The sequence below is a fragment of the Eretmochelys imbricata genome, chromosome 9, assembly GCF_965152235.1.
Source record: "Eretmochelys imbricata isolate rEreImb1 chromosome 9, rEreImb1.hap1, whole genome shotgun sequence".
In the NCBI taxonomy this organism is placed as follows: Eukaryota; Metazoa; Chordata; order Testudines; family Cheloniidae; genus Eretmochelys; species Eretmochelys imbricata.
The window spans coordinates 82428874-82456455 of NC_135580.1; the positions used below are offsets into that span (position 1 = coordinate 82428874).

General features: G+C 41.4%; 2 protein-coding genes across 2 annotated transcripts in view; one reads left to right on the plus strand and one right to left on the minus strand.

The window, feature by feature from the left end:
* UPRT (uracil phosphoribosyltransferase homolog) overlaps positions 1–17237 on the plus strand; it is a 28392-nt gene extending 11155 nt beyond the window's left edge. Inside the window, exons 2-7 of the mRNA XM_077825797.1 lie at positions 4694–4736; positions 8693–8762; positions 10973–11035; positions 11943–12104; positions 13866–13964; positions 16782–17237. Of these exons, the coding sequence (XP_077681923.1) occupies positions 4694–4736; positions 8693–8762; positions 10973–11035; positions 11943–12104; positions 13866–13964; positions 16782–16888 (544 nt within the window). The 3' untranslated portion in view covers positions 16889–17237. The remainder of the gene's footprint in view (positions 1–4693; positions 4737–8692; positions 8763–10972; positions 11036–11942; positions 12105–13865; positions 13965–16781) is intronic.
* A 1116-nt stretch (positions 17238–18353) lies between these two features.
* Positions 18354–27582, minus strand: part of ZDHHC15 (zDHHC palmitoyltransferase 15) — a 40651-nt gene continuing 31422 nt past the window's right edge. Inside the window, exon 12 of the mRNA XM_077825795.1 lies at positions 18354–26161. The gene's annotated coding sequence lies outside the window, so the exon portion shown is untranslated. The remainder of the gene's footprint in view (positions 26162–27582) is intronic.

A 27582-nucleotide genomic window follows, 5' to 3' on the forward strand; every position in this document is an offset into this window, starting at 1 on the left:
CATTATGCAAGTAACCTATTTCCCCTTGTTTTTTACTACGCTTCCCCCCCCTCCCCCCCCCGACGTTCTTGTTAAACCCTGGATTTGTGCTGGAAATGGCCCACCTTGATTATCATACACATTGTAAGGAGAGTGATCACTTTAGATAAGCTATTACCAGCAGGAGAGTGGGGTGGGGGGAGGTATTTTTTCATGCTTTGTGTGTATAAAAACATCTTCTGTATTTTCCACGGTATGCATCCGATGAAGTGAGCTGTAGCTCACGAAAGCTCATGCTCAAATAAATTGGTTAGTCTCTAAGGTGCCACAAGTACTCCTTTTCTTTTTGCGAATACAGACTAACACGGCTGCTACTCTGAAACCTGCATGCATTAAGTAACCTTATCTTCTGTAGTTTAAATTATTTTAAATTAGTGTTTTTCTGTATCTTTTTTCTCTGTGTGCTGAAGAGTAATAGTACCACAGGCACAGAATGCACGGAGCTGCTGCAGTGTCGCTGTACAGGCTGTGGAGGTTCCAGACACACTGCCTGGCAGCTGTCTCCCCTGCAGAGCAGAAAGGGGGCTTTGAGAGTGGGCTGCGGCGACAGGGAGGATTCAGTTCTGCCTCCCCAACCCATGGTGTTGTCGTGTCCACTCAAAACTTGTTGGTGAGAAGGGTTTCCCCTGTAAAGAGTTTTGAGGCTAGTAAAGGAAAACCGTGTCGTTTTTGGAACACAGGGAAATATCCCACTTAGTGGGTGTCTTTCTTGCTGCAAGTAAAAAAGTGTTCAGCTTTTCCAAGTGTATTCAGTAGGTCTTTGGGTTTGGCAAGCCTGCAAGCCACTGGCTGATTCTTCCGTTGAGGAGATTTACACATTAGATTCATTGCAAGGCTATGTTATTTTGTTGAGAGGCGGTGGAGACTCATAAATATGGATCACTAAAATATCTACTGCAATGATGACAAGTCTCAGAGCTACACCCGATCCTGAACATGGCATGATGACAAGGCAGCAGAGCTGTAACTGACGCTCTGAGCTTTTCACTAAACATTTACTAGAAAAAAACATTACTGTGTAAGGGGGGAAGACCCAATGCGGCTGTTCAAAAAGGCAAGCAGGCTTTCGCATCTCATTTGTTAACACTTTCACAGGGGAAAAAATGGCAGCAGTTTTATTGCCACATTCCATCTGAGAAAGACAGCTACATTTCAGTGGTGGAGAAAGAGATTCCAGGGTGCAATAATCTTTCATCCAGGAGGATTCTAAAATGTTCACTGCTAAATCACATAGGGGAGAAGGAACAGTTAGGCACAGGGGGACTAGAACTTGCTGTGATGCTCTTTTCTGGGAATGGCATAATTCATCTTGTCTGGTCTTTTTAAGCAACTGTAGTGCTGGAAATCCTCTTAAGAATGGATGCAGCAGGGATAGGCATGGAGCTTTACAGCTTGCTGCCAAGAGCTTGGTCTGCTTGATACGGATATCATAATGAGACATCAATAGACAATGCTAGGAAGGAAGGAAAAATTGGCTCACTTACAGGGTATCCAGATCACGTCTTGTTTCAGATCTCTCTCTAGATAGAAAGTAGTATAAAAATGAGCAGATAGCACCACAATTAGAAGTCTTAGAGGGGAGGTGTGTTTGCTTAATGCACCAGAAGACAGATGGTCGAGGCACTGGGACAGTATGAAAAAGCCACAAAGTTGGGAGGGGCAGGATGAGAGAGAAGTGACCAAGATATAGGGCTGAGTGAGGCAGTTTGTGGCTCTTACTCGGGAGCAGGGGTGGGATAGTCTCTTACTCTGACACAGGTTAGTTCCATATTAGCCTGTGGGATCCTGAGGACAGTTGGGGCTAGTGCAGAAGAGGGGCACAGTGGGGCTCTGTGTTCATTCCATGGTGGGAGGTGCTTGGGGAAGTGGGAGCTCACACAAATAAGTCTTTCTCCCCTCTCTCCAGGAATCAGGGAAGTTAATACAATCCTGCATTGCAATAACTATCTGGCATCTGCTGCAAAATATGGTGGGGAAAATCAGGCAAAATCTCAAGACACTTTAAAAAAGCTCTTACCATTGTGGGCTGGGTGGCATTTCATGGGTTCCCCCTTTTAGGATACTTACAAAGCTCTGTATCCGTGGAGTCATGCCATACTGTGGCGCTCTGGTCAGCGGCATGTGACAAAGCACAGGAGGGCCAAGATTTGGGCCCGTTTGGCAAGTGACTATTCTTGGACAAACCTTGTGTCTGCAAGATGAAGTCTTAAATATATGTATTTTATCACTACAAATAGCCGGTGGGTATTTCTCTCCTTTCTGTTCTGTTTAGGTTCTTCTGCCATCACCAGGGTGTTGTCCTGGCATTGTTTTCAGTACAGCCCCTGAAGCCTAAGGAAGTTAAAGTAATTGGCATTATTACTAGTCCTTCTAATGCCTCATACTGGATAAGATAGCATATGTTAGTCCACCAAATCGTCATTACTGACTTAGTCCACTTCTCTCTCTAGAGCTGTCCATGTTCCTTTTGCTTCCTTTATGTAGGTGTCATTAATATTAACAGGAGTTGGGCACGTGTGCAGGAGACTGGGGGATAGGATAGGTTCCATATCACTTCCTCATCTCTACATCCAAGATGTTTTCGCAAACTTGCTCAGTTTTGCAAGCTTTCCAGTGTTTAGTTAGAGGTGGTTGCCCACAGTTTAAGTCTAATGGATGTGAATTTTGAACCCTCTAATGGAGAATGTACTTGTGCATTTCAGTGTTGGTTATGTGGGAGCACACTGCTGTAGTCTCTTGTTTAAAGCTCTGTACTGGTGAGACTATAAAAATCATCTCACAAAAGTTCATTCATTCATGACAGGGATAAATTAGATTGAGTGATCTGGAGGCTAAAACCTGTAGTATTGCAATTTGCAATAAAATCAAGTCTAGTGCACCCAAGATCTCTGGTTTCCATAGAAGCAACTTCGTTAGCTTAGATCAGTAGTGTGTCTGTATTGTTTAAAATCCAGACTTAACACGAGGCAGGATTTAAGTGTAGGTATTTAAAGGTTATTGTGGCTTTTGTTTGTGACCATTTTATTGTATTCTACTTAGGCTTTTTATTCCCTGAGGTGTTTAGAGTGAATAATATAGAACTGAAGACAGTAAAGCAGCAGGGTATATGCTCCTCACTGCTGTACAAAGCCGGATGACTCAGCAGTGCATAACACATCAGTGAGATGACTTCACTGCTGGGGGGGGGGCAGTGGAGGGTGGCATCCCCTGCATGTTCCACTTCTAGCAGGGCAGACACTTAAAATACACTCAGTGCCTTAATTCTAGATTTGACAGCAAGAGGAACTTGGCAGTATTGCCTCAATATATTTTCTCTTCTTTGTGATATTGAGTCTACTCCTGAGTCTACTCTCATTTTTGACATCGGGTCACCAGGCCTGAACACAGGTGAGGGTGTACCACTGGTCTGCCATATTTTCAGAATTATTCTCTATTCTTATGCAGTCAAACACTGCTTGCTTAGTGAGACCCAGGTCTCCCCCCAAGTCAATATAATTAATGTAATAAGCTATGTGCATCATTTTGAATGTCAATACTGAATTTCATCTGTCATTATGTCACTTAGCTTACCTAGATCCTCTTAGATTCCATGGTATGGAAGAACCTAGATGTGCCATCTGCAAGTTTTGCGATCTCACTGCTCACTCCCCTTTTCCCAATAATTAATTAATACCAAAGAACAAAATATTAATCAAAATCTAAAAAAACAAAATATGATTGTAAAATCACAAGAATTATCAGAGGAACACTGTGCAGATTTACCTGAAGCCATTTTAAAAAAAGTTTTGGGTTTCCTTTTAATGCCAGAGAACCAGAAAGTGATTAGTCTGTGTTCACTGCATAATTGAAAGCCAAAAAATAAATAGCAGCGATGTGATAAACTAAATAAACTTATTATTAGTATAAGATTGGTAACATGGGGAAAGAAATTAAGACAAACTGACACTGTCCCTTTAAAAACAATGTCTTTAATGTGGCCAAGTCACCAGTTGCTCTGGGAATAACCAAGTTTCCTGACTTTCATGCAGGTAAACCCTCAAGTAAAATATTGCAAAAATATGGAGTTTGGTGCCAATATTTCTTTATGGAAATTTAGAGAGAGCTGCAACTAATTGCATGTAGTACTAAGATGTGCTTGTACATGATATTCTGATGGCTTGTTTGGGGTTTTTTAGGGCTGTCAGACAGACAGTTGGATTCTTAGTTCAGCGCTGGAGGCTTGGTACTGCTCCCATTTGATGACAATGCTTCTGGCTATTGACTTGATTGGACGCAGGATATTGAGCACAATGTTTGTAAATTCAAGAAGTGAACACATGATAGTTTGGGTGGCCTGCTAGGATGGAGTGGAAGCAAGGTCAGATTTTCCCATGGAAAGCTTACATAGCAATCTTAGGTTTTCATATTCTAATTGCTTTGGGCAAAGCACTGCAAAATGTTAGCCTATAGTAAGAGGCAAGCCTGGCTGTAGCTTTATGTTCCCTGAATATTAGTTACCCACTATCAAGAGATTCCAATTAGTTTTATCCAGTAGAAATTAGTTATGTGGAGAACTCCTGCTATGTACAGTGTACTATCCTTGAATTATTTATCAGTGTTATCGAAATAAAAGTTATTCCACAATTTAATTTAGCACTTTTGCTACCTTTTTCAGGACAGCCAGTAGAGGGGACTTCGTGTTTTCTGCTGATCGTCTGGTAGGTGGAGAATTTCTTCTTGTTGTTGCTGTGCTTTGACACTTGTGTTAAACAGGACTTTGATGCTGGAGTGTCATCGGGTGGGAGCGATTTGTGAATGCTGTTTGACAGTAACTTTCTTAATGTCTTTGTATAAGATGCCTTTCATGCCAAAGGATTTCACAAATACCTTCAGCCACCTGTGGAATGCAGCAGCTGTTTTAACAGCACACACTACTATGTTAGAACAGAAGTGAAAAGCTTGTAGGTAATTGAGAATGCTAGGGAAACATAGATGTGCCTACCCCAGTTTCCCTGAGTAACACCCATACTCTTGTTAAAAGTGCCATGGGATCTTTAATGGCCTGAACATGGGGTCCTGTTCCATGACTACACGATATTACAACTAAATAATAGTAATAACAATCCAAGAGCCTTTACCTTCACCTGTACATATTAACAGGTCAAAGTAACACTACCAGGGAGCCTACGGGTTTTACTTCAATCTGCTAACATGTTAATACTGTGATACAGGCATACAAATTGGATAATCACATTCATTAAATCATAACCTTTCCAATGATATCTAACATGAACTATCTTACTTATGCCATATTCATATCATAACCATATTTCTATGAAGAATATGGGGTGTAACGTCACAGTCTCCAACAAATGTCATTTGTTTCAAGCACACATTTGTGACAGTTAATAAAGCAAATAAGGACAATCGTGGAAGATACACACAGGATGTGAAAGACTTATTTCTAGGTCACTTCCATTTCAGTGTTCCTATTTGTCACGGTTCCCAGGATTCCCAAAATCTTATTATACGCAGAGTCAAGATTTGCAAACAATAAAGATAAACCGTACTGAACATTAGCAGAACTTGGTTCTCTCCATCAAGGGTGCTTTCTCTACAAGAGTTTCTACCACACTGAGCTCCTTCTGAAAGCACTTTATTTTTTACCCTGCAGAGGGTTCCCATCATGACCTACTCTCAAAGGGGTATTCCTCCCCTATCAAATCACTTCAAAAAAGAAGATGGGTCAAAAATATGTTGCTAAAGTTTTGATAGAAGGGAAACAATGGCTATTGCAAGACAGGCAGGAGAAAACCTTAATTTACCCTAACTTACCCCTGTTGCAGTTCCCCAGTGTGAAAGTCCTCACCCTGGGCCCTCTCATATTTTCCTGGACGTGTTGTGCCCGTCTTAGGGATGTACAAACTACTTCCTCACTGCTGCAGGCTATAACTTTCCAGTCACTGAGCCAAACTCAGGCTCATGGTGCTGGAGTCCAGTGTTGCTTAACCTGCACATTTACAGATCTAGAGCTGCTGCTCACAGGATTGCCTCTACCTGCTGGTCATACAACAGGCTTGACATTCGTTAGACAGGTATCAGGTCCCTCCTCCTCCTAAGAAGAGGGAAGAAATGGAGAACCCGTGCATAGGATTGTGGGATGTCTTGTTTTGTATATTTTATTGTTTGATTTGTACTTTGGTAGTGCCTAGAGCTCTAGGCAGATTGGGGCTCCATTGTGCTAGGTGCTTTACAAACCTAATAAAAAGCCAGTCCCTGCCCAAATGATAAAATGTAACAGATGGATGAAATAAACAGAGAGGTGGGATTGGATGTGAGCAGAGATTAGCTTTTTGCCTGCTTGGCACTGGCTGCTAGCAGTCTCTGGGAGGGTCACAGCAGATGAGTCACAGGGAGAGATTTGAAGGCCGATAAATTTAGCAGTGCAGATTTTTTTCATGCAATTGTTCCCATACGTAATAGGCAGCATGAGAGTGTGTGCAAAGGTGCTATGGGGAGAATGGGACTAATAGGTGGAAAGGCTGGCAGAGGGAAGGTGGCTGTCACTGATGTGCTAATGCATCTGTGAAGGGTGTGTCAGGCAGCTAAAACACGATGGTGAGGACAAATCTGGTGTTTGTAGAAGAGAAGGGGAAGCTAGTGGAGGCACATGGTTAAAATAATGGCCTAAGAAGATGATCTGAGCATTATAAAGACTTGGATTAGAGCTTTGGTGGTGAAATATCAAAACATTGATGTTTGGTCTGAAAAGGTTGAGTAGAGGCTCTTTGAAAAGCCTTGGGAGCAGACCAGGAGCTGCTGGAGAACACTGCAGGGCTTTCCAGTCTCTTCCACTGAAGAGTTGGAGACACTGGACTCAAACACAAAGTAGAACTCAGGCTATGTCTACACTACTGCGGGATCGGCACTGCTGCCATCGATGCACTGGGGGTCGATTTAGCGGGACTCGACCAAGTACTCCATCAGGAACAAGAGGAGTAAGGTAAGTCAACGAGAAAGTGTCTCCCGTTGACCCAGCGCGGTGTAGACACTGCAGTAAGCCAACATAAGTTACGTCGACTCCAGTTACATTATTCACACTGGAGTAGCATAACTTGGGTCAATTCACCCTGATAGTGTAGACATAACCTAAGTCTCTGAGTGAGTTGTGCTAGCACTGTAAACATGAAATCAGCATTTGGTGGGTGCCTTCCATACCTGGTCTAGGTAATTTATTTTGCCTCTTTCTGTTCCCGGTCCTAGGCATGTACGTTCAAAGCCTGGTGCATCTTGGTTTAAGAGTACTAAAAGATGCATCTTCCCACAAACAGCACAACCAGATACAAGTGATATTTCCTTCAAGCTGTCAGGATTAGAATGTGCCAGTAAAGAGCAAGAAAGAAAACTTCACTTTAAAAAAGGGAGTAAGTTGGCAGTGACAGCTTCCTGTTAGCTGTAACTACCAAACTAGAGATGGACACACTGGGCCAAATTCACAGGGGATGCCAATGGAGGTGCAGGACTCAGTAGGACCCACTTCCTGATATGCAGTTTGGTGTCATTTATATGCCAGGGAGAAAAATGAAAGTATCCATCTTTCCTGACATTTACTTACAGCATCTTGCTAATTGCTTTTCTTGTCTTCTGGCCCCTGGGTGTGTGAATTACACCAACTCTGACCCACTCACTCACTGACATAACCTGTCCATCATCTCTGAATGTGGCCCACTATAAAACTCTGCTCCGAATTGAAATTCTTGTGATGGTAAGCTTGAGAACACTCATCAACCTTGTCATGCCAATAAAATTACTGAACTTTCTTTGGCGTGACAATAAATCGAAAGGCCTTTGGCACTGACTGCAACTGAAGAACTTCCCTTAAACAGACAGTCTGTCTGCACTGGGAACTGGGTTGAGAGGGAAGGATAGAAAAGATTCCTCTGGTGGGTTTTGCCCTGTTCCTGGAATGAGAACAGTAGAGATGAACCTTATATTTTTTTGGTCAATGGATAAGTTATGTGCTCAGTCCTGTGAGAGATTGCCTCACTTCTATCATTATACAGTGACTTTTGCTTAATACGTTTTCATCTTTGCTTGGCTTTGGGTTTTTTTTTTTTTTTTTGAGCATTCTGGGCTCTGAATTGCTGGCTCGCTCTACTTTCTAAATCTTTAATACCTGGAGCTCCTTTCATGGGAAATCATCCCTGGGTCAGATTAATACATTTTAAATAACCTTGCCTGGGGTACAGCTACAGAGCTATCATTGGGGGAGGACTAGGGGTTTTCAGATCACCTGAGGCTGTGGAATTTACTGGCTCTGTCTCCTGTAGAGATATACCTGCTGAAATTGGGCCATGTTTGTGAACGTGAAATCTTTTTGCAGAGCATCCCATAATAATGACAACTGATAGGTGTCAAAGGGAGGGGTGATGATATTTCTCTATTGATTGATTTGCCTTGGGGAACTTAGCTTTGTGTTTACAGTGCTGCGGGTCAGGCTGTTCTGGGCAGCCCACTGCAGCTCCTGAACGGAGATAGGGATATGAAAATAAACTGGCAAGGGGAAAACCTTGTTGACATGTTCACTGTATGTTGGTAAAACTACTAGAATACAGTACCTTACCTTGATGGGTAAGAAACCTCTCTAAGCTGATGCTTTCCTTTGGTTCTACAGATCAGACTTGTGGTTGAAGAGGGATTAAATCAGCTGCCATATACAGAATGCACAGTGACCACTCCAACAGGTAATTGGGAGTTTACTCCCCAGCTGGTAGGGTTGGCAGTAGAAGCTTCATACTATATGTAAAGTAGAACTTAGAATCCTTGTGAGGCTGACTCAGCTGAACATTCAGGTCAGGCCCTGCTTCCTGACATTTAACAAACCCAAACTTTACTGGCTAATACACTTCAGCAAGACACACAAGAGTTATTTAGTAAGAATTTAAATCAGTCTAGCAAAATGATCATGAAAATGTACCAGTCCAGGTGCCAGATCTGCTTACTTGCCCTTACTGTGATGATGAAAATAACCCTGATGATGTTTTACTTACCCATTAAGGAGAGTTGGGGGGATTTAGGCAAATTCAAGAGGTCTTGCAAAATTCTCTGTGCCTGGTTGCTTTCAACTGGGGACCAGATAGCAGTGATAACAGAGGAGCAGGAAGTTAGTTTCTGCATCATCAGGGAAGCATCTATGTGTTAACACTAGAGAGAACCCATAGGAATCATTTTGGCTTGTTCCTGTTGAAGCCAAATATGGGGTTACAGGCAAGACAGGTTAAACAGGAAACAGTGTAGCATTAGCTAGAATTTGGGAAAGAGGCTTTAAAAGTAATACAGATGAACATTGTTTTACTGGTTTAACAGAAGTGTCGCCTTTCTCCTCTGGAACACTGGATTCAAATCCAGTCCACATGGATCAGCAACTGACTCCACTTGAAGGCTGTTTGTTAAGTGCCCTCTGTGAAATGAGTTTGCTGTATTCCAAACTGCAGCTGGTAGCTCCTTTGCAGAAGAACGCCCAAGGACTTCTGACTGGGCCATTGCCATGGTTATAGAGCAAACTGTGCCTTAGACCTCTTGAATGTTCCTGTTAGGTGACAGGCCTGGCTTCCTGCAGCTCACTCTGGATGGCACCACATGGACCAACCGCTCTCCGACCAGATCTCTGTGTTCCCAACTGTGTTAATGTGACAGACCCAACAGCACTTGGCACCTATAAGCACTTTAGCTCTCAAACCCTCTTACTAGTTAAAGCAACTAAACAGCAGCTTTTCCAAAACAAAGCATTAAGTATTCTTACCCCCAAAGGAACATAGCACCCTCAGCAAAGAGTTAATGCAACAGAGTCCTATACACATCTTCCCTTACCTGTACCATAATCTTTCTTTGCCCGCATTTGTGAGTAACCCTCATCTCTGGCTGGGAGAAGGAGACTGTCATGCTTGCAGCATGTCTCTTCTGCATCTGTCCTCCCTTGCCAGGATGGCAGCTGTTGCTGACACTCATTGGGCAGCCTCTGGCCACTCACTCAACCCTTCCTCCTGCCCGAGGCTGGCATCTTTAAGGTTTAGCATCTCCTTTGACGCTAGGCTGAGCCTTGGGAAGAGTAACCTTGCTTACCCACTTCCTGGCTTCATCCAGGCTATTTCCCAATAAACAGCTCACCCAGTGTTTCCTCAAGGACATTATTTCAGTTTTTGTTTGCTTCCCTCTGAACAGCCTCTTCTGATTTATCTCCTGGCAGTCAGGCTGGGTAACGTCACACAGAGAACCACAGGGGCTTTTGATATTTATAAAAAATATTACACATAATTCCCTCAGTCTCCACAGGTGTAGACTGAACTCTGCACCAGCCTCAGTATTAAGACTGAAGCACAATGCTTGGGCAGGGGAAGCTTGCCCTGCTGTCCAAGCTGTTCTTTGAATAAGTAAAGGACTTTAGCTTCCAGGGCTGTCAGTTGACCCCATCACTCGCATAGTATTTTCCAGTTATTCCTTGCACAAATCAAATAACTCAAGTAGTTTCATATTTCTGGTATCTGTCCACAGCACTGGCCTGTAACCATTGACTTCTTCTGAAGTTACCATTCAGCTTTATTTTGTATGGCATCCTTCATAAGAAGTGTGCCCAGAATATGAGTTATTAAACTAAAATCCTACAGCAGGGAAGGCTCTCCTCTAAACTCCATGTTACCAGCCCTTTGCCAGCTTACATTTTTGTTCCTCTGCCCATCACTTTTTTAGGCCCATAGTATTTGGCACACTATCATACTATTGGTCCACGCAGAGTATGGCATACATCCGTAGCTCCTCTTTATACAGTATGTACTTAGAGAGATGTTAGTTCCATTCATGGGAATATCATTTAAGACTATAACCTAAAGGGGCACCAAATGGGTTAAAAAGACACAATGATTTCCACTGATCATCAGGTCTGTCTTTCCTCCCACAGGGTACAAGTATGAAGGAGTGAAATTTGAGAAGGGAAACTGTGGAGTCAGCATAATGAGAAGTGGTAAGCCATGGTTTCTTAATGCGTCTGTGTTTAAAGCTCTTCTTTAAATCTCTTTAACACCTTGCTTTTAAGAACAGCAACAACCCCTTTTACTCTGACGAACAAAATTCACCAAAGTCCTCCAACTGCCATTCTTCTCTCTTCATAAGTGTCCTGTTTCCAACCAAGCTTACACCCAACCACTATCAAGTAATGTGTTTTATTAAGCCCTTAGGAAATAGAACAGTTGCTGGGGATTTCCTGTGGCTGCTAGAGAAGGGGTTCTAGGTCAAGGACATTCAAATGGAGCAAGGCCTGCCCTTCTTTCCTTGCTTCTAGAAACCCCCATCCTTGTTTCCATTAATTTCCCCCTCCCGACAATTCTCCAAATAAACTGTGGCTACTGGTAGAAATTGTGCACATTCTGGGGAATGCTAGTGGGTTTTTTTGTCTAACTTAATTAGCAGCTTGATAGCAACAGTTCTTAAAGATCTAACAGCAAGAGGCTGAAATCCACTTGATGCAGTGTTTTCTGTCCCCACTATAGTATCATGATGATGCATCAGTATCTAGAGATTTGCAGATGAGTTTCCCTCTCAGTACTCAAAGCGGTTTTTCATACTGATTAGGAATGATCAAAATGTTTGTAGGAAACTTTGCTATATTTTAGATTTAGATTTGCTATATCCTTGAAAACCAGCCTTGTGTTAGTGCTTGGGACCAATGAGTGATACTGATCAGGCTAACTTCATTATCTAAGCAGAGTGAAAACTTCCAGTTAATAATCTAATGTGATTTTAGTCATTTGGTTTAATAATCTCCTTACCACAGTTAAATATTGAATATCCTTTACTAGTAGTAGCTTGTGGTGCTTTCTTCCTTGATGTGTAACAGGGTTTTTGTTGTTGTTCTTGTTACTAAACTGAAGGAGAGGCAATGGAACAAGGCTTACGGGATTGCTGCAGATCCATCCGAATAGGAAAAATCCTGATACAGAGCGACGAAGAGACTCAGAGAGCCAAAGTGTACTATGCCAAGTTTCCACCAGACATTTACAGGAGAAAAGTTCTTCTCATGTACCCAATACTGAGTGAGTGTCTTAGAGAATTGTTAGTGTTAAATATTGTTTGACTAATCGGTGTTCTGTGTAAAATTCCCTGAATGTCAGTGACTACTAGTAGGATTTTAGCTTGCCTTGAGCAACACAGCAGAGAATTTATCAAGTTCGGCTAGAATAAGCCTTAGGGCATGGCTACACTTGCCGACGTAGACGGCTTTGAATTAAACCAGCCTTTGGAGAGCGCAGTAGGGAAAGCACTGCAGTCTGTCCATACTGACAGCTTCAAGCGCACTGGCGTGGCCACATTTGCAGCAGCATTGGGAGTGGTGCATTATGGGCAGCTATCCCAGCATGCAAGTGACTGCAGTGTGCTTTTCAAATGGGGGTGGGGTGGGGTGGGGTGGAGTGTGACAGGGAGTGTGTTGTGTGTATGTGGGGGGAGAGAGAGGGGGTTTGGGGGGGCAGAGAGCATGTCAGCATGCTGTCTTGTAAGTTCAGACAGCAGCAGACCCCCCCTGCCTCTCTCTCTCTCTCAGCATTCCACACTAATGGTTGCTTTGTCTCGGAGCAGATAAGCAGCCGACTGTCAGAAACGGAGCTTTCAAAGGGCATATCTGCATTCCTGTAGTGATTCAAAAACAATGACAAGAGTGGCCACATGACTTAAGGGGATTATGGGACGTTTCCAGAGGCTGATCAGAGCGCAGTAATGCAACACCTCGTTCACACTGACGCCCGGACATTTCAGTCAAGACGCAGCAAGCGTTAATCTTTTCACCAAGGTGGAGTACCAGGAGCGCTCTAGCCGTGGAGTCAGAGCGCTCTACCTGCCTTGCCAGTGCGGATGGGTAGGGAGCTTGGGCGCCCGGGGCTGCTTTAATGTGCTCTAACTCACAAGTGTAGCCAAGTCCTTAGTCAAACTGCATTACTTGTTGAGGCATTATTTTCAAAATACACACGTTGAGGCGATATCTAATGAGGTAAAATAAATGTGGTGCAAATTGCTTGAGTATGACCCACTGTGTATGTGGGGTGGGGGAGAACTGGGGTTTGCTGTAAATTGCTTTTTTAATATATAAATTTTAGTATGTAAGTGTAGAAAAGATTTAGAACTATTATTGCATGCTAAACACTTTAAAATTTCAAATTAATTAAATACTAGTTAACGCTAATTTTACATTTAAAAATTCTATTTAACAGTTTATATTAAATTATTTCAAAATTAAATTAATTAATGCCACCAAAGAGCCTCAGAAGCTGGTAGAGTTTACGTCAGGCTGAAGCGAATTTTCTAATACTTAATTCTCCTCCTTCACAAGGAACTCGATTGTCATTTTCTGTTTCAACTGTGATTTCTTGCCAGAGGGACTAACCAAGAGCCAATTGATGTCAATGGACTTTGGGTCAGGCTCTTAATACAAAAAGAAAAGGAGGACGTGTGGCACGGTAGAGACTAGCCCATTTATTTAAATTGGTTAGTCTCTACGGTGCCACAAGTCCTCCTTTTCTTTTTGCGAATACAGACTAACACGGCTGCTACTCTGAAACCTGCCCTTAATACAGTATTTTAGTGCCTAGCTGCAGTAGCGTCATCAAGGCACGAAGCTGCCATAGGTAACAGAGTGAGTGGTCTGTTCTGCAGCAGAAAAGGGACATATTCCGTCTGTTTACTTACACGCTAGTATTGGTGGTACACTAATCCCCTCTGAAGGTGAATTCTGCTTAATCTAGTTCCAAGTGACTTGTAAAGTCTTTCTGATAAGGACAGTGTTGTTTTTCCCCTCCTCCCAGGCACTGGCAATACTGTCATTGAAGCTGTAAAAGTTCTTATAGAACATGGCGTTCAACCAAGTGTCATTATCCTACTAAGCCTATTCTCCACACCTCATGGTAAGTTGAAGGAATAGGTTGGGAGGAGGTTATTCATGCAACACAGAACTGTACACAATGAGTAGATTTTAAAAAGAGTTCCAGTGAGCTGATTTAATGTAGTCTTATTTGGGGACTGAAGTGGGAGAAAAGTCATAAATCGAGGAAAGAAATGGATAAAATGTAAACAAAACAACAACAGGTGGTCATGGTAGTTTATAAAATGTGACGTGAAAGACGTTGGTTCAATTTGATGTTTTCCTTTCCACTCTGTTAAAGGGCATGTCATATGACTCAATAGCGATCCCTTGTGAATAACAGTGGCATTGACTGGTTAAGAAAGGAATTCGGTCCCATCTTACTCTGCTGACTTCTGGGGCTTTGAGAATGACTTTTGGTTTCTGTTTAGTGGGGTGGGAGGATGAAGAAATTTTAATGCCTGTCAGGGCTACTCGTGAAATTCAAACAGAGACATAGCGGAAAAGAAAAGGAGCACTTGTGGCACCTTAGAGACTAACCAATTTATTTGAGCATAAGCTTTAGTGAGCTACAGCTCACTTCATCGGATGCATACTGTGGAAAATACAGAAGATTTTTATACACACAAACCATGAAAAAATGGGTGTTATTCTCTCCCCCCACCCCACTCTCCTGCTGGTAATAGTTTATCTAAAGTGATCACTCTCCTTACAATGTGTATGATAATCAAGGTGGGCTATTTCCAGCACAAATCCAGGGTTTAACAAGAATGTATGAGGAAGGGGGGGGGGGGTGGGTGTTAGGCTTGAACAGAGACTGGGAGTGGCTAAGTAATTATGCAAGGTAACCTAAGTTAATTGTATCCAATTTGCAAATGAATTCCAATTCAGCAGTCTCTCGCTGGAGTCTGGATTTGAAGTTTTTCTGTTGTAATATCGCAACTTTCATGTCTGTAATCGCATGACCAGAGAGATGGAAGTGTTTGCCGACTGGTTTGTGAATGTTATAATTCTTGACATCTGATTTGTGTCATTTATTCTTTTACGTAGAGACTGTCCAGTTTGACCAATGTACATGGCAGAGGGGCATTGCTGGCCCATGATGGCATATATCACATTGGTAGATGTGCAGGTGAACAAGCCTCTGATAGTGTGGCTGATGTTATTAGGCCCTGTGATGGTGTCCCCTGAATAGATATGTGGACACAGTTGGCAACGGGCTTTGTTGCAAGGATAGGTTCCTGGGTTAGTGGTTCTGTTGTGTGGTATGTGGTTGCTGGTGAGTATTCGCTTCAGGTTGGGGGGCTGTCTGTAGGCAAGGACTGGCCTGTCTCCCAAGATTTGTGAGAGTGTTGGGTCATCCTTCAGGATAGGTTGTAGATCCTTAATAATGCGTTGGAGGGGTTTAGTTGGGGGCTGAAGGTGACTGCTAGTGGCGTTCTATTATTTTCTTTGTTAGGCCTGTCCTGTAGTAGGTGACTTCTTGGAACTCTTCTGGCTCTATCAGTCTGTTTCTTCACTTCCGCAGGTGGGTATTGTAGTTGTAAGAATGCTTGATAGAGATCTTGTAGGTGTTTGTTTGTCTCTGTCTGAGGGGTTGGAGCAAATGCAGTTGTATCGCAGAGCTTGGCTGTAGACAATGGATTGTGTGGTGTGGTCAGGGTGAAAGCTGGAGGCATGTAGGTAGGAATAGCGGTCAGTAGGTTTCTGGTATAGGGTGGTGTTTATGTGACCATCGCTTATTAGCACTGTAGTGTCCAGGAAGTGGATCTCTTGTGTGGACTGGACCAGGCTGAGGTTGATGGTGGGATGGAAATTGTTGAAATCACGGTGGAATTCCTCAAGGGCTTCTTTTCCATGGGTCCAGATGATGAAGACGTCATCAATATAGCGCAAGTAGAGTAGGGGCCTTAGGGGACAAGAGCTGAGGAAGCGTTGTTCTAAGTCAGCCATAAAAATGTTGGCATGCTGTGGGGCCATGCGGATACCCATAGCAGTGCCGCTGATTTGAAGGTATACATTGTCCCCAAATGTAAAATAGTTATGGGTAAGGACAAAGTCACAAAGTTCAGCCACCAGGTTAGCCGTGACATTATCGGGGATAGTGTTCTTGACGGCTCGTAGTCCATCTTTGTGTGGAATGTTGGTGTGGAGGGCTTCTACATCCATAGTGGCCAGGATGGTGTTATCAGGAAGATCACCGATGGATTGTAGTTTCCTCAGGAAGCCAGTGGTGTCTCCAAGGTAGCTGGGAGTGCTGGTAGCGTAGGGCCTGAGGAGGGAGTCTACATAGCCAGACAATCCTGCTGTCAGGGTGCCAATGCCTGAGATGATGGGGTGCCCAGGATTTCCAGGTTTATGGATCTTGGGTAGTAGATAGAACATCCCAGGTCGGGGTTCCAGGGGTGTGTGTGTGTGTGATTTTGATCTTGTGCTTTTTCAGGAGTTTCTTGAGCAAATGCTGTAGTTTCTTTTGGTAACTCTCAGTGGGATCAGAGGGTAATGGCTTGTAGAAAGTGGTGTTGGAGAGCTGCCGAGCAGCCTCTTGTTCATATTCCGACCTATTCATGACGACAACAGCACCTCCTTTGTCAGCCTTTTTGATTATGATGTCAGAGTTGTTTCTGAGGCTGTGGATGGCATTGTGTTCTGCATGGCTGAGGTTGTGGGGCAAGTGATGCTGCTTTTCCACAATTTCAGCCCTGCACAAGCCCAGTGTAAATGCAAAAAGTGGATCAAACAGCGGAGGTGAGGTAACTACAGGGGACCAACCTCTGCTCAACTGATTATAAAATCCTGTAGGTGTTGGACTGAACTACAAAGTGTAGTTTCAACTATTTTCTTCTTTCTTCCTTAAAAGGTGCCAAATCTATCATCCAGGAGTTCCCAGAGATCACAATTTTAACTACAGAAGTTCATCCTGTTGCACCAACACACTTTGGACAGAAGTATTTTGGAACGGACTGACACTTAACACAAACTGGTTATGTCAATATGTTGCTGTATATTACAATGGTGTTTTTTCTACGTTTTATTATTTGTAGCAGGGCTGGCTGCAGGCATATTTAAAATCTTTATTGGCCAGAGGGGAAAAATATTTGACCTACATTCATTTTGTTTGGTTACTTTCTGAAAATTGAATCAAATACAATAATGAAGAACATTCAATTATTATAAACTAAAGGCTATTTAATGAGCTTTTGGAAATTGTTACACACTCAGTGCTTTAACTTATTTATTCTTTCATAACCCTGTTCTATAGCTGTTTGCAATAGCAAAATAAAATCATGCTGTAAAGCATGCAGTGTAGATTTCATTTTATGTTGGTACAGTTTTCATTGTGCTGGTGTAGTCATTACAGCTTATTTTACTAATTCAAAAATCATGAAGGCACTAGGAACTCTGCATAGACATTAGCACCAGAGGTAGATTTCTGGTCCCTGGATGGTGCCCACAGCCATTGATTTCAACTCTTTTTAGGTCATTGTTCTTTATGGATTAATTCCACATAGTAAAACATGTAGGTGCCTCATTAAGCTCTGTGGTACTAAAAAATAAAGAAACCTTCCACCATAACCCACTTGCTGCTGTAGTGAAAATGCTCAAAGGGCTAGTGCTGAAGATGGCAACAGTACGGTTTTCAAAAAAAAATCTCTACACAAAATACTTAGCAGTTGTGCCTTATTAAAACCCCTATGTGTTAAGCTACATATGTGTTCTAATTAACCATTTTAAAGATAAGTAAACTGTCAGATGAAGTGATGCCTGGTTTCTAGCCCTATCTATCAGCCAGCATTCCTAAGAAAGGGGTTTATGTTGGTAGCTGTCTTGCATTTTATGTCCAGTAATTAGGTCTAAATGCTTCTTAAACACAAGCTAAAACTCTGACACACTTTAAATGTAGTTCTAGCTTCTTGGTGTGTAATTTTTACTGTAAAATATTTAAGTCCGTCAGCTTCAAGTGCACAACAAAACAGGGTCTTGTCTTACTGTAATTTTTTGGAATACCTAGCGCGAACAGTTGATTCTGGAAAGAGAAGCAAAAAAAGTTTTTCACACATAAGTGATAGCAACTGGATTGCCTGTTTGTAAAACTTGTACCTCACCTTAACATGGTGCTTAATATCATCCAAAAAATATCCCAACACATAAATGCTGTAGTGTGGTGTACTGGTAAGCTTCCTGCCTGTAATAGGGTGGAATGGGAATTCTCAAAAAGACAAGCTGGTGCAAGTATCCCTTCACCAGGGCAAAGGAGGCAGGAATTGAGCTTGCCATGTGCGCAGCTCCAGCAGTGAGATCTTCTCAAACCTCACCTAGGTGGGATGAGCTATCACACCCTCCTGTCCTCAGACAGCTGTTTCAGGCTTACAAGACCTTGCCTGTGAAATGGTGCTCTAGACTAACTTATGGCCAATAATCAACATCAGTGTAAAGCTAAAACAATTTTAATGCAGTTCTTTACTGCAATACAGTATAAACCATGCGATTCTCTAGTAAAAAAACAAACAGTAGAAAACAATGCATAATATACAGTATTCAAACCATAAAAACTCCTTGAAAGTGCTACTGAAACTTACTAACACATCAAATATAGAGAATGTTTGTTGGCCAATAAAAATGGTGGTTTGTACAGAAAGTTTTTGTAAAAATCCATTTGACACTAAAAGCCAATGCCAGCATCGCTAATAAAAACTCTTGAAACTGCGCAAAAACATTCCCAATGCTGTCAGACTTTTCATAACATTATGGAAAACATTTGGCCCCCCTGTTGACATAAGGAAGTGTGAGAGATAAAACCTCATGCAGTTCCAATCTATCACAGTCTTAGCTGAACACTCCAGTAATCATTGAATCTGCAAGATGCATTTCAAAAAAAGCAAAAAAACCACACTTACTGGTATGAACGTAGGGCCATATTGTGCCAGCAAGTAAGTTAGTGTGTATATGTAAGGCAGAACTAATTTAAATCAAATGGCAGTCCCGTTTAAAGTTGCTGACATGATATGGCTCACTATGCCAGTTTACATTAGTGCAAAGGGAAAGTTCTCTGCACTGGTTGTTAATATTGAAGGGGACGAGTGACAGTAGGTTTTCTCCCCAAGCAAAGCTTTCTGAGTAGTTTGGATAAAATGTTTAGTTTGATTCACACCTTCCCCAGCAAACAAAACCCATGCCTGTGCAGCAAGGAGTGAAGCTGACCAGTCAAAATGGATTTTGAAGTAGAGTAAAATATTAAACAAAATAACTAATGAAAAGTGAACTCCAACATGTAGGTTGCTTACAGCTCACAGGTAAGTATGAATTTTTTAAAAAAGTTATTTTTAAAATGCTCCTGTTTTAAAAACTTAGGGAAGGAGGATCTCCCTTGACTAAATGATGGCTCAAGTCCATCCCTAAATGAAGATGCACTGAAAACTTTACAAAAGAACTGGCGGAAGTTAAAATCAAAGCTCCCTGCGTAAATGAAGCAACTTACATTTTTATGGTACTTGGGGTTTGTCTACACACAAGTTATTCTGGAATAGCCATTGCACTTGAAATTCACACCCTACTTTATTCTAGAATAACTTTCATGTGTAGACAAACGCTTAGTGTCCTTCACCCTTGTAGAAAGGCCCTGTCTGCACCAGAACCAGGGTGGTTTGTTGCACAGTTAGGATACCAGATGCCTGTGTCATGACTTTGCTCCATTTATAGATGCACCACAAAACAGCTTTAGGGCTCACTGAGCACCAGGGCCCAGAGGAGAAAGAAAAACACAGAGATACAGATTATGTGCTTTCCTTCCATGCAGGTGTGTAATAGATAATACATTGCAAAGGCTCTACAGCTTTGCGAGTGGGGGAAAGACACCTCTGTCTGTCCAGGTTTGGTATAGGATTTGGTCACAAGTAAATGCAAAGTTAGTTACAAAGTAGCAAAAAAGTTCTGTTTAGTAAAATCATCTTTGCATTACATGGGCTGTTTGATATTAGCACCCAGTGCAAAAAGAATGCCTCTTCCTAAGCACAACTGGAATAAAAGAACAAGAATGACCCTTTTCTATTTTGTGTATTTTAACAATCATGCATTTTTCTAATACCAGCTGTACTGCAGATGCTGCTGCAAACCTCAAATCCTGATATAGAATGAATACTTTAAACCGCATCTTTGCAGGCATAAAAGATTTTTGGTCTTACTTGAAATATAAATGTAAAACCTAATACCATTTTTAAAAATTTCAATGTGTACATTCCAAATTGCAGACAGAAAACAGTAAAATAGGGATTTAAAAAAATATTTAAGCATTCAAAAGAAGATATAGAAAATTGGATCTTGCTGCACTGAACAAAAAAACAAATCAGAATGACAAGGATGATGCAAAGATACCCATCAACAAATAATTGACATCAAACCAAGAAATTACATTGCACGACATTTTTTGAGAGCCCATTCCATCCACTCTCTGTATTAGTAACTAAAGGAAAAAATGCAGCTGGCTGAAAAATAATAAATTGTAAGTCATTTGCATGTGATCAGAAAGAAAAACTCTTCTCACTTCGTATTCTTCTTTAACAAAATGAAATAAGAATGCCTGTAAAAACTAAAATGAACAAATGGCTATCATCTTGGTGGACTGTTAATTATCAAAAAAGTGAAACGAGATGAAATAAGAGGAAATGATCAGGAAAAGTACATATCTAATGCTCCATGTCTGAATTGGTTGCCACCCTCCAAGCTGCTAACAGAACATTAGTTTTAATGAAAAAGCAACTCTGCCATGCAAATGCTTTAATTGATGGTTTGTGGGAAAAAACCTCAGTTTGAAATGTTCTGCATCAGAACACCTGCTGACAACTGAAAAATACCAATAAGAACAAGACATTTTTCAAGTAGATCAGTTTCAAAACATTGTACCACAGACACAAAAAGAGAATGTGTAACTTTGAGTTGACTCAGGCCTAACAGGCAAGGGTCCAGCAATGTTTTGTTAACCTGCTTACAATTATTAATGATCAGTTCCTTTAACACTTCTGTGGAACAGTCAGCCATATGAATGGCAAGTCTGCTGTGCTGGCTTAACAACTGTACTGAAGGCAGTTGTTCCCTGAATGCATCTTTAAAATCTTAACTCCTCCATCCACATCGTTAGATACAAAGGAAGTACTTCCTGACAGGTTACATTCATATTGTGTTACAGACTTTATGCAGCTAGTCCTGTAACTGGTACAAAATTATGCTTTCAGCCTGTGCCAGAATACACACCTCCTACATTTGGAATACACTGTATATTTTGCTGAACCACAGCTCTGGCCATTTCTGGCAAGTAAACATTCATCACACTATCATGCTAATAGAAAGCTTCCTAGTCCTTACTGATTACAGTACGCCTACATGCAACAAGTATAGTCTATTAAAAATGTAGAGAACTGAATTCCTGTTTAAAGGAATACAAAAACTTATTCTACTCCAAAAACATCTTACACTGATTCAGCAAGAGTCCAAATTTACAAAACAAACTGCAGTGCAGAGATGCTTACAAACACTAATTCCTTGGAGAGCAACTCACTGGCCAAGGAGAGGCCTTGTCACAAGACACCCTATGCAGACATCAATATGATGCCTTACCTGCTTGTTAAAGCAGGGTATCTGGAATGTAAAGAGGATAATTGTCAGTGGGATATTTTGGACTCTTATTCATAGGAGACAGGCAGCTTGACGGAATGATTCATATTACAGTAAAATCCACCCACAGCATTCTTTGTGCATGTGGTGACATTCACTGGGGAAAGTGTTTATAAGTATGGTCATTCTTTTTTTTTGGGGGGGGGGGGGGGAGGGGAGAGGAAGAGGAGGATAGGACAAATAAATGTGTTTCCTATCTGATATGAACACCACAGTCAGTATAAAATGGATCTGGGGCTGGGGGAACAGGGGAACGTGCTTTGCATGGGGAGGTTCAATACCCAAGTTTTTAGACTTTGAGCTAAATTAATGTTTAGTGTTTAACATTTCCAAAGAGACTTTAGGAACCCCTGTTAAGCTTTTCATCTTTAGGTCTCTGGTTTGAATTCAGTCCAGGTTGGTTGTGACTAAAAATTACTCTCTGATGGCTGTTTGGTGAATTACATAAATTGAATTCAGTGATTTCAATTCAGTTTCCACATCCAAAGCACAAAAAGCCACCATGGAGAGCACTAACTGGCAACTTGCCTCTCTGTCCATTCAAGCCTTCATTTCTCAAAGCAGACTGCCAGCTATTTTAGCCCCAGAGGTATTCCCTTTCGGGAAAGCTTGTACTGCTGCCACCAGTTTGTGGCTAAACAGCACACTGTGCAGGGCTATCAATCTGGCACCTTTCAGGAATATTGCATTCACACAATTTAAAAATAAACATTGGGACCTGCTAGAAGGATTGTGCTCCAAAAGTTTAATAGAGCTTTAACTCCTGTTTTCTGGGATTCAGTTTACAGCTGTGAAGCCTATTCTTTTCCTTGGCAAGAACAGAGACACAACTGGATCCTGATGATATCATAGGACTTAAACATCTCTTTCTGTGATGCAGCATAAAAATATGCCCAGCAAATAGCACCAGTGAAAGAGAAAATGCACCCTTAAATTTAAAGGGCTATCAGAATGTTAAAAATCACACTTCAGGCTGAATATTTTACCAACAGTCTGTTTTTTCAGTGCACTTAGTGCTTTTGATAGCGTTGTGTGCATAGTGCATTTCCCCTGATGTTCGTGCACGACTTTCCTACAGAAACAGGGAAGGAAGGGGGAAAAAAAAAAACCACTTTACAAAATAAATAGGAACCTGACTGTAAAACCACAACAAATCACAGGTAGTGTCGAAACTATTTAACTCAATTTTTATGGTGACTAGATTTCAAGCTGACAGAATCCTTTTTAATAGTGAAAAATACCGACCGAGTTATACACTTCTTAGTATGTCATCCTCTGTGACCTTAGGAGTAGATCTGTAGTCATGACACACCATCAAAGCAGGGAAACTTAAGTAGAAATATTGTATGAAGTGCTAGGCTTCCCCAAAGGGCCTGGTTATTCATCTACATGCAGCCTTGAAGGCGGCAGATGCAGAATATCTCTAGGGAAGGAAATAAAGGCACACTGTATCTCTCCATTTTTGGGCATAATTATGTTCAATACAGTTTTCTGTACTCAGCTTCTTTCTTGGGATGTAAAGTTTTTGCACAACTCCACTCTGTTGCATTGGACTGCAGCATCCACAAATTCGATTTGCAATCATAGTATGACCATTTCTTCTAAAAGCAAACAGGTTTATTTTGAAAACTGATTTTTTTGTCACTCAGACATTCCTGCTCTGTACTATATTTGTCACGCTTCACTTGGATTGAACTTCAGCATTGATTTCATTTTATTTTATTTTCTAAGCACATTTAGTTTTGAGCCTTGGTACTGATTTTTAAAAGTAGATTTTGAAGAGCTAAGAAACAGTTTCTGTTTGGACAGGAGACAGTCACCAAGTTATCTTAAAAAGGAGACCTGCAGCCTTACCTGGCTACAGAATAGCTTTTTAAATTAGAATATGTAAATTAAGCATGGAGATTTCAAAACAGTATTTCAAAATACCTGAAATTACTTCAGACTGTCCCGTTATGAATTGGACAGTTGTATAAACACTGATGGCCTGCCATTTTAGTGATAATTGCAACAGGAAATGCAGCCTGATGTGGTCTACTCAAAGAAGAAGGTCAGAGCTGCAGTCAGTGAGCAAACAGGAGCAGCTTCTATAGCACCTTGTAAATACTCTCCTGCTACCACTGTACAGTTAGCTTTGGCAAGAAACAAAAGAATTAGATGGCTGTAAACAGAAAAACAAAACAAGAGAGATATAAGAACCTACCTAAAAAACTCCAGGAGTTCCATGTGGGTCTGGCTACAGTGCTGTTCTTCCTGCTCTGAAGGATACAATCAAGCTAACAGATAAGGATTGTAGCAGGAGGCTGGCATATTATCTTCACATTTTTATACATAGGGCATTTTAAAGAGTTTGTAGTGATTTAAGGGAAGATTTTTAAAGGCACAAACACCAGTTAGGACCTAACTCCCATTAATTTTCAGTGGGAGTTAAGACACTTAACTGCATTTCTCCCTTTGAAAATCTCCCTTTAAACACATTTTGTATGAGATTAGGCAATTACTTTGATTTCATGGCTATCTTTCCTTAGTATTTCACAGAAAATAATGTAATGAAAGGAGCAAGCCTTTACAGAAGTTGACTATGAATGTATTAAAAGCAGTAATGGGCTTAAATTAAAGAAAGGCAGATTCAGATTTGATAAAAAAAAATGTTGAGAGCCACCTGATAACAGAACAGCTACCAAAAGAGGTGTCTGAGGTCCCATCTGCACAATGTACAAATTAATTAGCTAACACACTCAAAAAAAGAGATGAGAAGAGAACCTACACTAGGATATGGATGTGTTCTGCAGTCCCACTTACCCCAGCTTCTAGGAGTTAAATTGGGTGTTTGTAAAATATGTTGCTGCTGAAAGCAAGAGTTCGATTACCAGCTCCAGGATTTAAATACAGAGATGAAAGACGTCTCTTCCAAAAGCAGTGATTTATAATCTGTGACAGAAGGTGGGAGGAGGAGTGTTATGTACACCAGGTTCTTCCCCTACAATTTCCAGCTGCTGCTACCACTGGTATATCCTCCTCTCATAGCAGCAAGAGAGAAATCTCAGGGGGAAAAAGTCTATTCTGTAGACAAGGCCTTTGTCACTGAACATTTATCAAGCAGTTTCTCATCACATCCATACTTGCTGTTTCAGGAACTGTCCACAGGAAAGTAAAGACTGATACTAAATAAAAAGTATCTAAAATGGTATATAGTGAGCATAATGACTGATCTTATGACCTATGCTTAAGGACTAATATTAGTATTGTCCATACATTACTATTATGAAACAAGCATCTGATTTCCAGCATGGATGATGATGGAGCTGTCAATCCTGAATCTTACAGGTGGAAAGAGAAAATTAAGACCTACCACTAAGAACTACATAACATCTACGACCCAAAAACTCCAAATTCCATTACCTAGTATAAAATTCTTGATTGCAAAAGTAGCTTAAAAAAATCTGGAACAATGATGTGCAGTCAAAGGAATGCAAAGTAACTGGGAAATATGACCACAGCTTGGTATTGAAAAAATCTTTACAGCCCCAGTCAATACATTTAATCAGGCAGAAGTTTGAGCTAATATAATACATCAGCTGCTGTGTTCAGCATTATGGGGCTAAAACCATCTTGGTTGAGGCTCCAATCACACTTGCTGGAGCCATACATTCAATGCAAGTTTCTAATTTACCTGCTTCTAGATCAATGCTTATGGGGAACTGAAAACAGTGATTAAAAACCTTTGTAAAATGTGGATCCTGGTGGGAGAGGGAAGAAGAATGTGCTCTATGTGATTGTTAGATTCCCATAAATTAGGCCTAGGAATTAAATGAAGTCATTAAAGGGAATTTTAGACAATATAACATTTGAGTACCTGCTACAGGATTGTGCTTGAAGGCCAGTAAACTTCAAAATCGTACTGAGGATGATGCATTTCTAGACAGAAGCATCAGTGGCCTTGGCATATTCTTTAACCTTGCTTCTGCCAGCATGAGCAGGTATTTTATGCACATATACAGTTGCAAATGTATATGCATGTTATCTAAATATACACTGCACATACACACAAAGGGCTCTTCCAATTTAGGCCCTGATTTGGCAAACCTGACTCACATTGAGTAGTACTTACTCAAGAAATTCTGTTGATTTATATGTACATTTTACTCGCCATGAGTAAAGGCTGAAGAATCAGGCCCAAGATAAACAGCCTGCCTGGGAATATAAAGGCTTGAAGTACTTTGAGATTTAGAGTGCCAGATGTTTGCAGCAATGGAAAGGACTGTGGAAATGCATTTACACCAACACTTTTCACCTATTACAGACACAATTATATATAGATATATTCAAGCCAGTCTGCCCTGGCCCACTGTCTATGAAACTGCTCCGCTCAGACATTAACTTTAAAACATCCTGAACTTGTAAAGCCCTGAAAGATCCGCCCAGCAGGTATTCTGGACAATCAGTCTAGAACGTTAGGATTCCAGTCAGATAACACTTCATGATGTTTTTTTATCCTGAATATCCATTTGCTTCCTGACCTTCAATTCTGAAGTCTGTGCAAAGAAAAGATGCTGGCTCCTGAGAAGGAAGCTGAAATTTAAAGGAACAAGAAAAATAAACTAAGCATTGTTCTGTCAGAGCAATTCACACCTGCCTGCTTCATATACCTTTATACTGGGTTCAACATTTTTATTTTAAATCATACAGACTTCAAGGAAACACTTTGCCTTCTCACTAGCATTTTTGATGGGTGTAGGGCAGCAAGTGGCTTTCAGTGTTATCAAGATTCGGAACATTTCCTTCCTGGGTTGGTAGCATCGTCCTCCTCAGAAGAAAGTGGATGCATATTCAAAAGCTATAACAAGTAGTTTATCAAATAGTCTTAGGGCTTGTCTTCACGTACCACACTACAGCAGCGCAGTTGTAGCGCTTTAGTGAAGATGCTACTACACCGTCACCGTAGCAAATCCACCTCCCCGAGAGGCGGTAGCTTTGATGACAGGAGTAGCTCGCCCCCCCCCGACATAGTTCTGTCTACACCAGGGTTAGGTTGGTATAACTACATCGCTCAGCGGCGTGGATTCTTCACACCCCTTGAGTGACGTAGTTCTACCATATAATTCTCTAGTTTAGACCAGGCCTTAAATCATCTTTTTGAAGCACAGAACAAGGTACTGGATTATGCTGCGTTAGCACAGAGTTTACAATTAACACTTTGAACAAAATAAGGGTTAAATGTCCTCTGTCTACCCACAGCCCTGCACTGCCCTACCTACAGAACAGAAAGAGAAGTAGATCTCTTGAAGTGGTGCTTCATTGCATGGTTCCTTTGCAGAGACTTGAGGAGGACACAGCTCATAACTGAGTGGAGCTGTGAGAGGGCATCCTCCCAATGTCGTGAAGGCCAGAACATATGGGAGCTAAGTTGATGGATCAGTGACATTCTGACATGAAGGACCTGACTCCTCTCCCAGCCCATGCCATCTGCTGTTACACCCAGGCCCTTCCACGGTGAGAAAAAGCCAGATGGGAGAGTCACTACTGACTTGAGCATTGTAAGCTACTGTAATTTAGCCCTGATTGCAATGAAGAGGAATTTACTATGTAGCATGGCTATTCCCAACTCCTCCCCTATTCCACAGTATTCTACCCGCTACTTTTGGAAGTACATGAAACAGATCTTCATTCCTGTGGTCATGTGGGGGAGAGATGTGATTAAATCTGAGGGAATATACTGCCCAGCCACATTCCACCATCAAATACCTCACAACTCTTTGATCCTTTCCTTCAAGTTAAATGCCTTTCGGTGCTCTTATGGGGTGTGTAAACTGAGGAGGCTTCTCTGGGCTCTCTTACACAAGTAGGTCAGAGATATGTAAAATTTATTTTCTAGATCTCTGAACAAGGAGAGAGAACACTGTAGGCAACACTCTGTGCACCACACTGACAGTTCACCACAGTCCTGGGAGGTTAAAAAAATAAAATAAAATAAACCCCCCCCCCAAACCCCA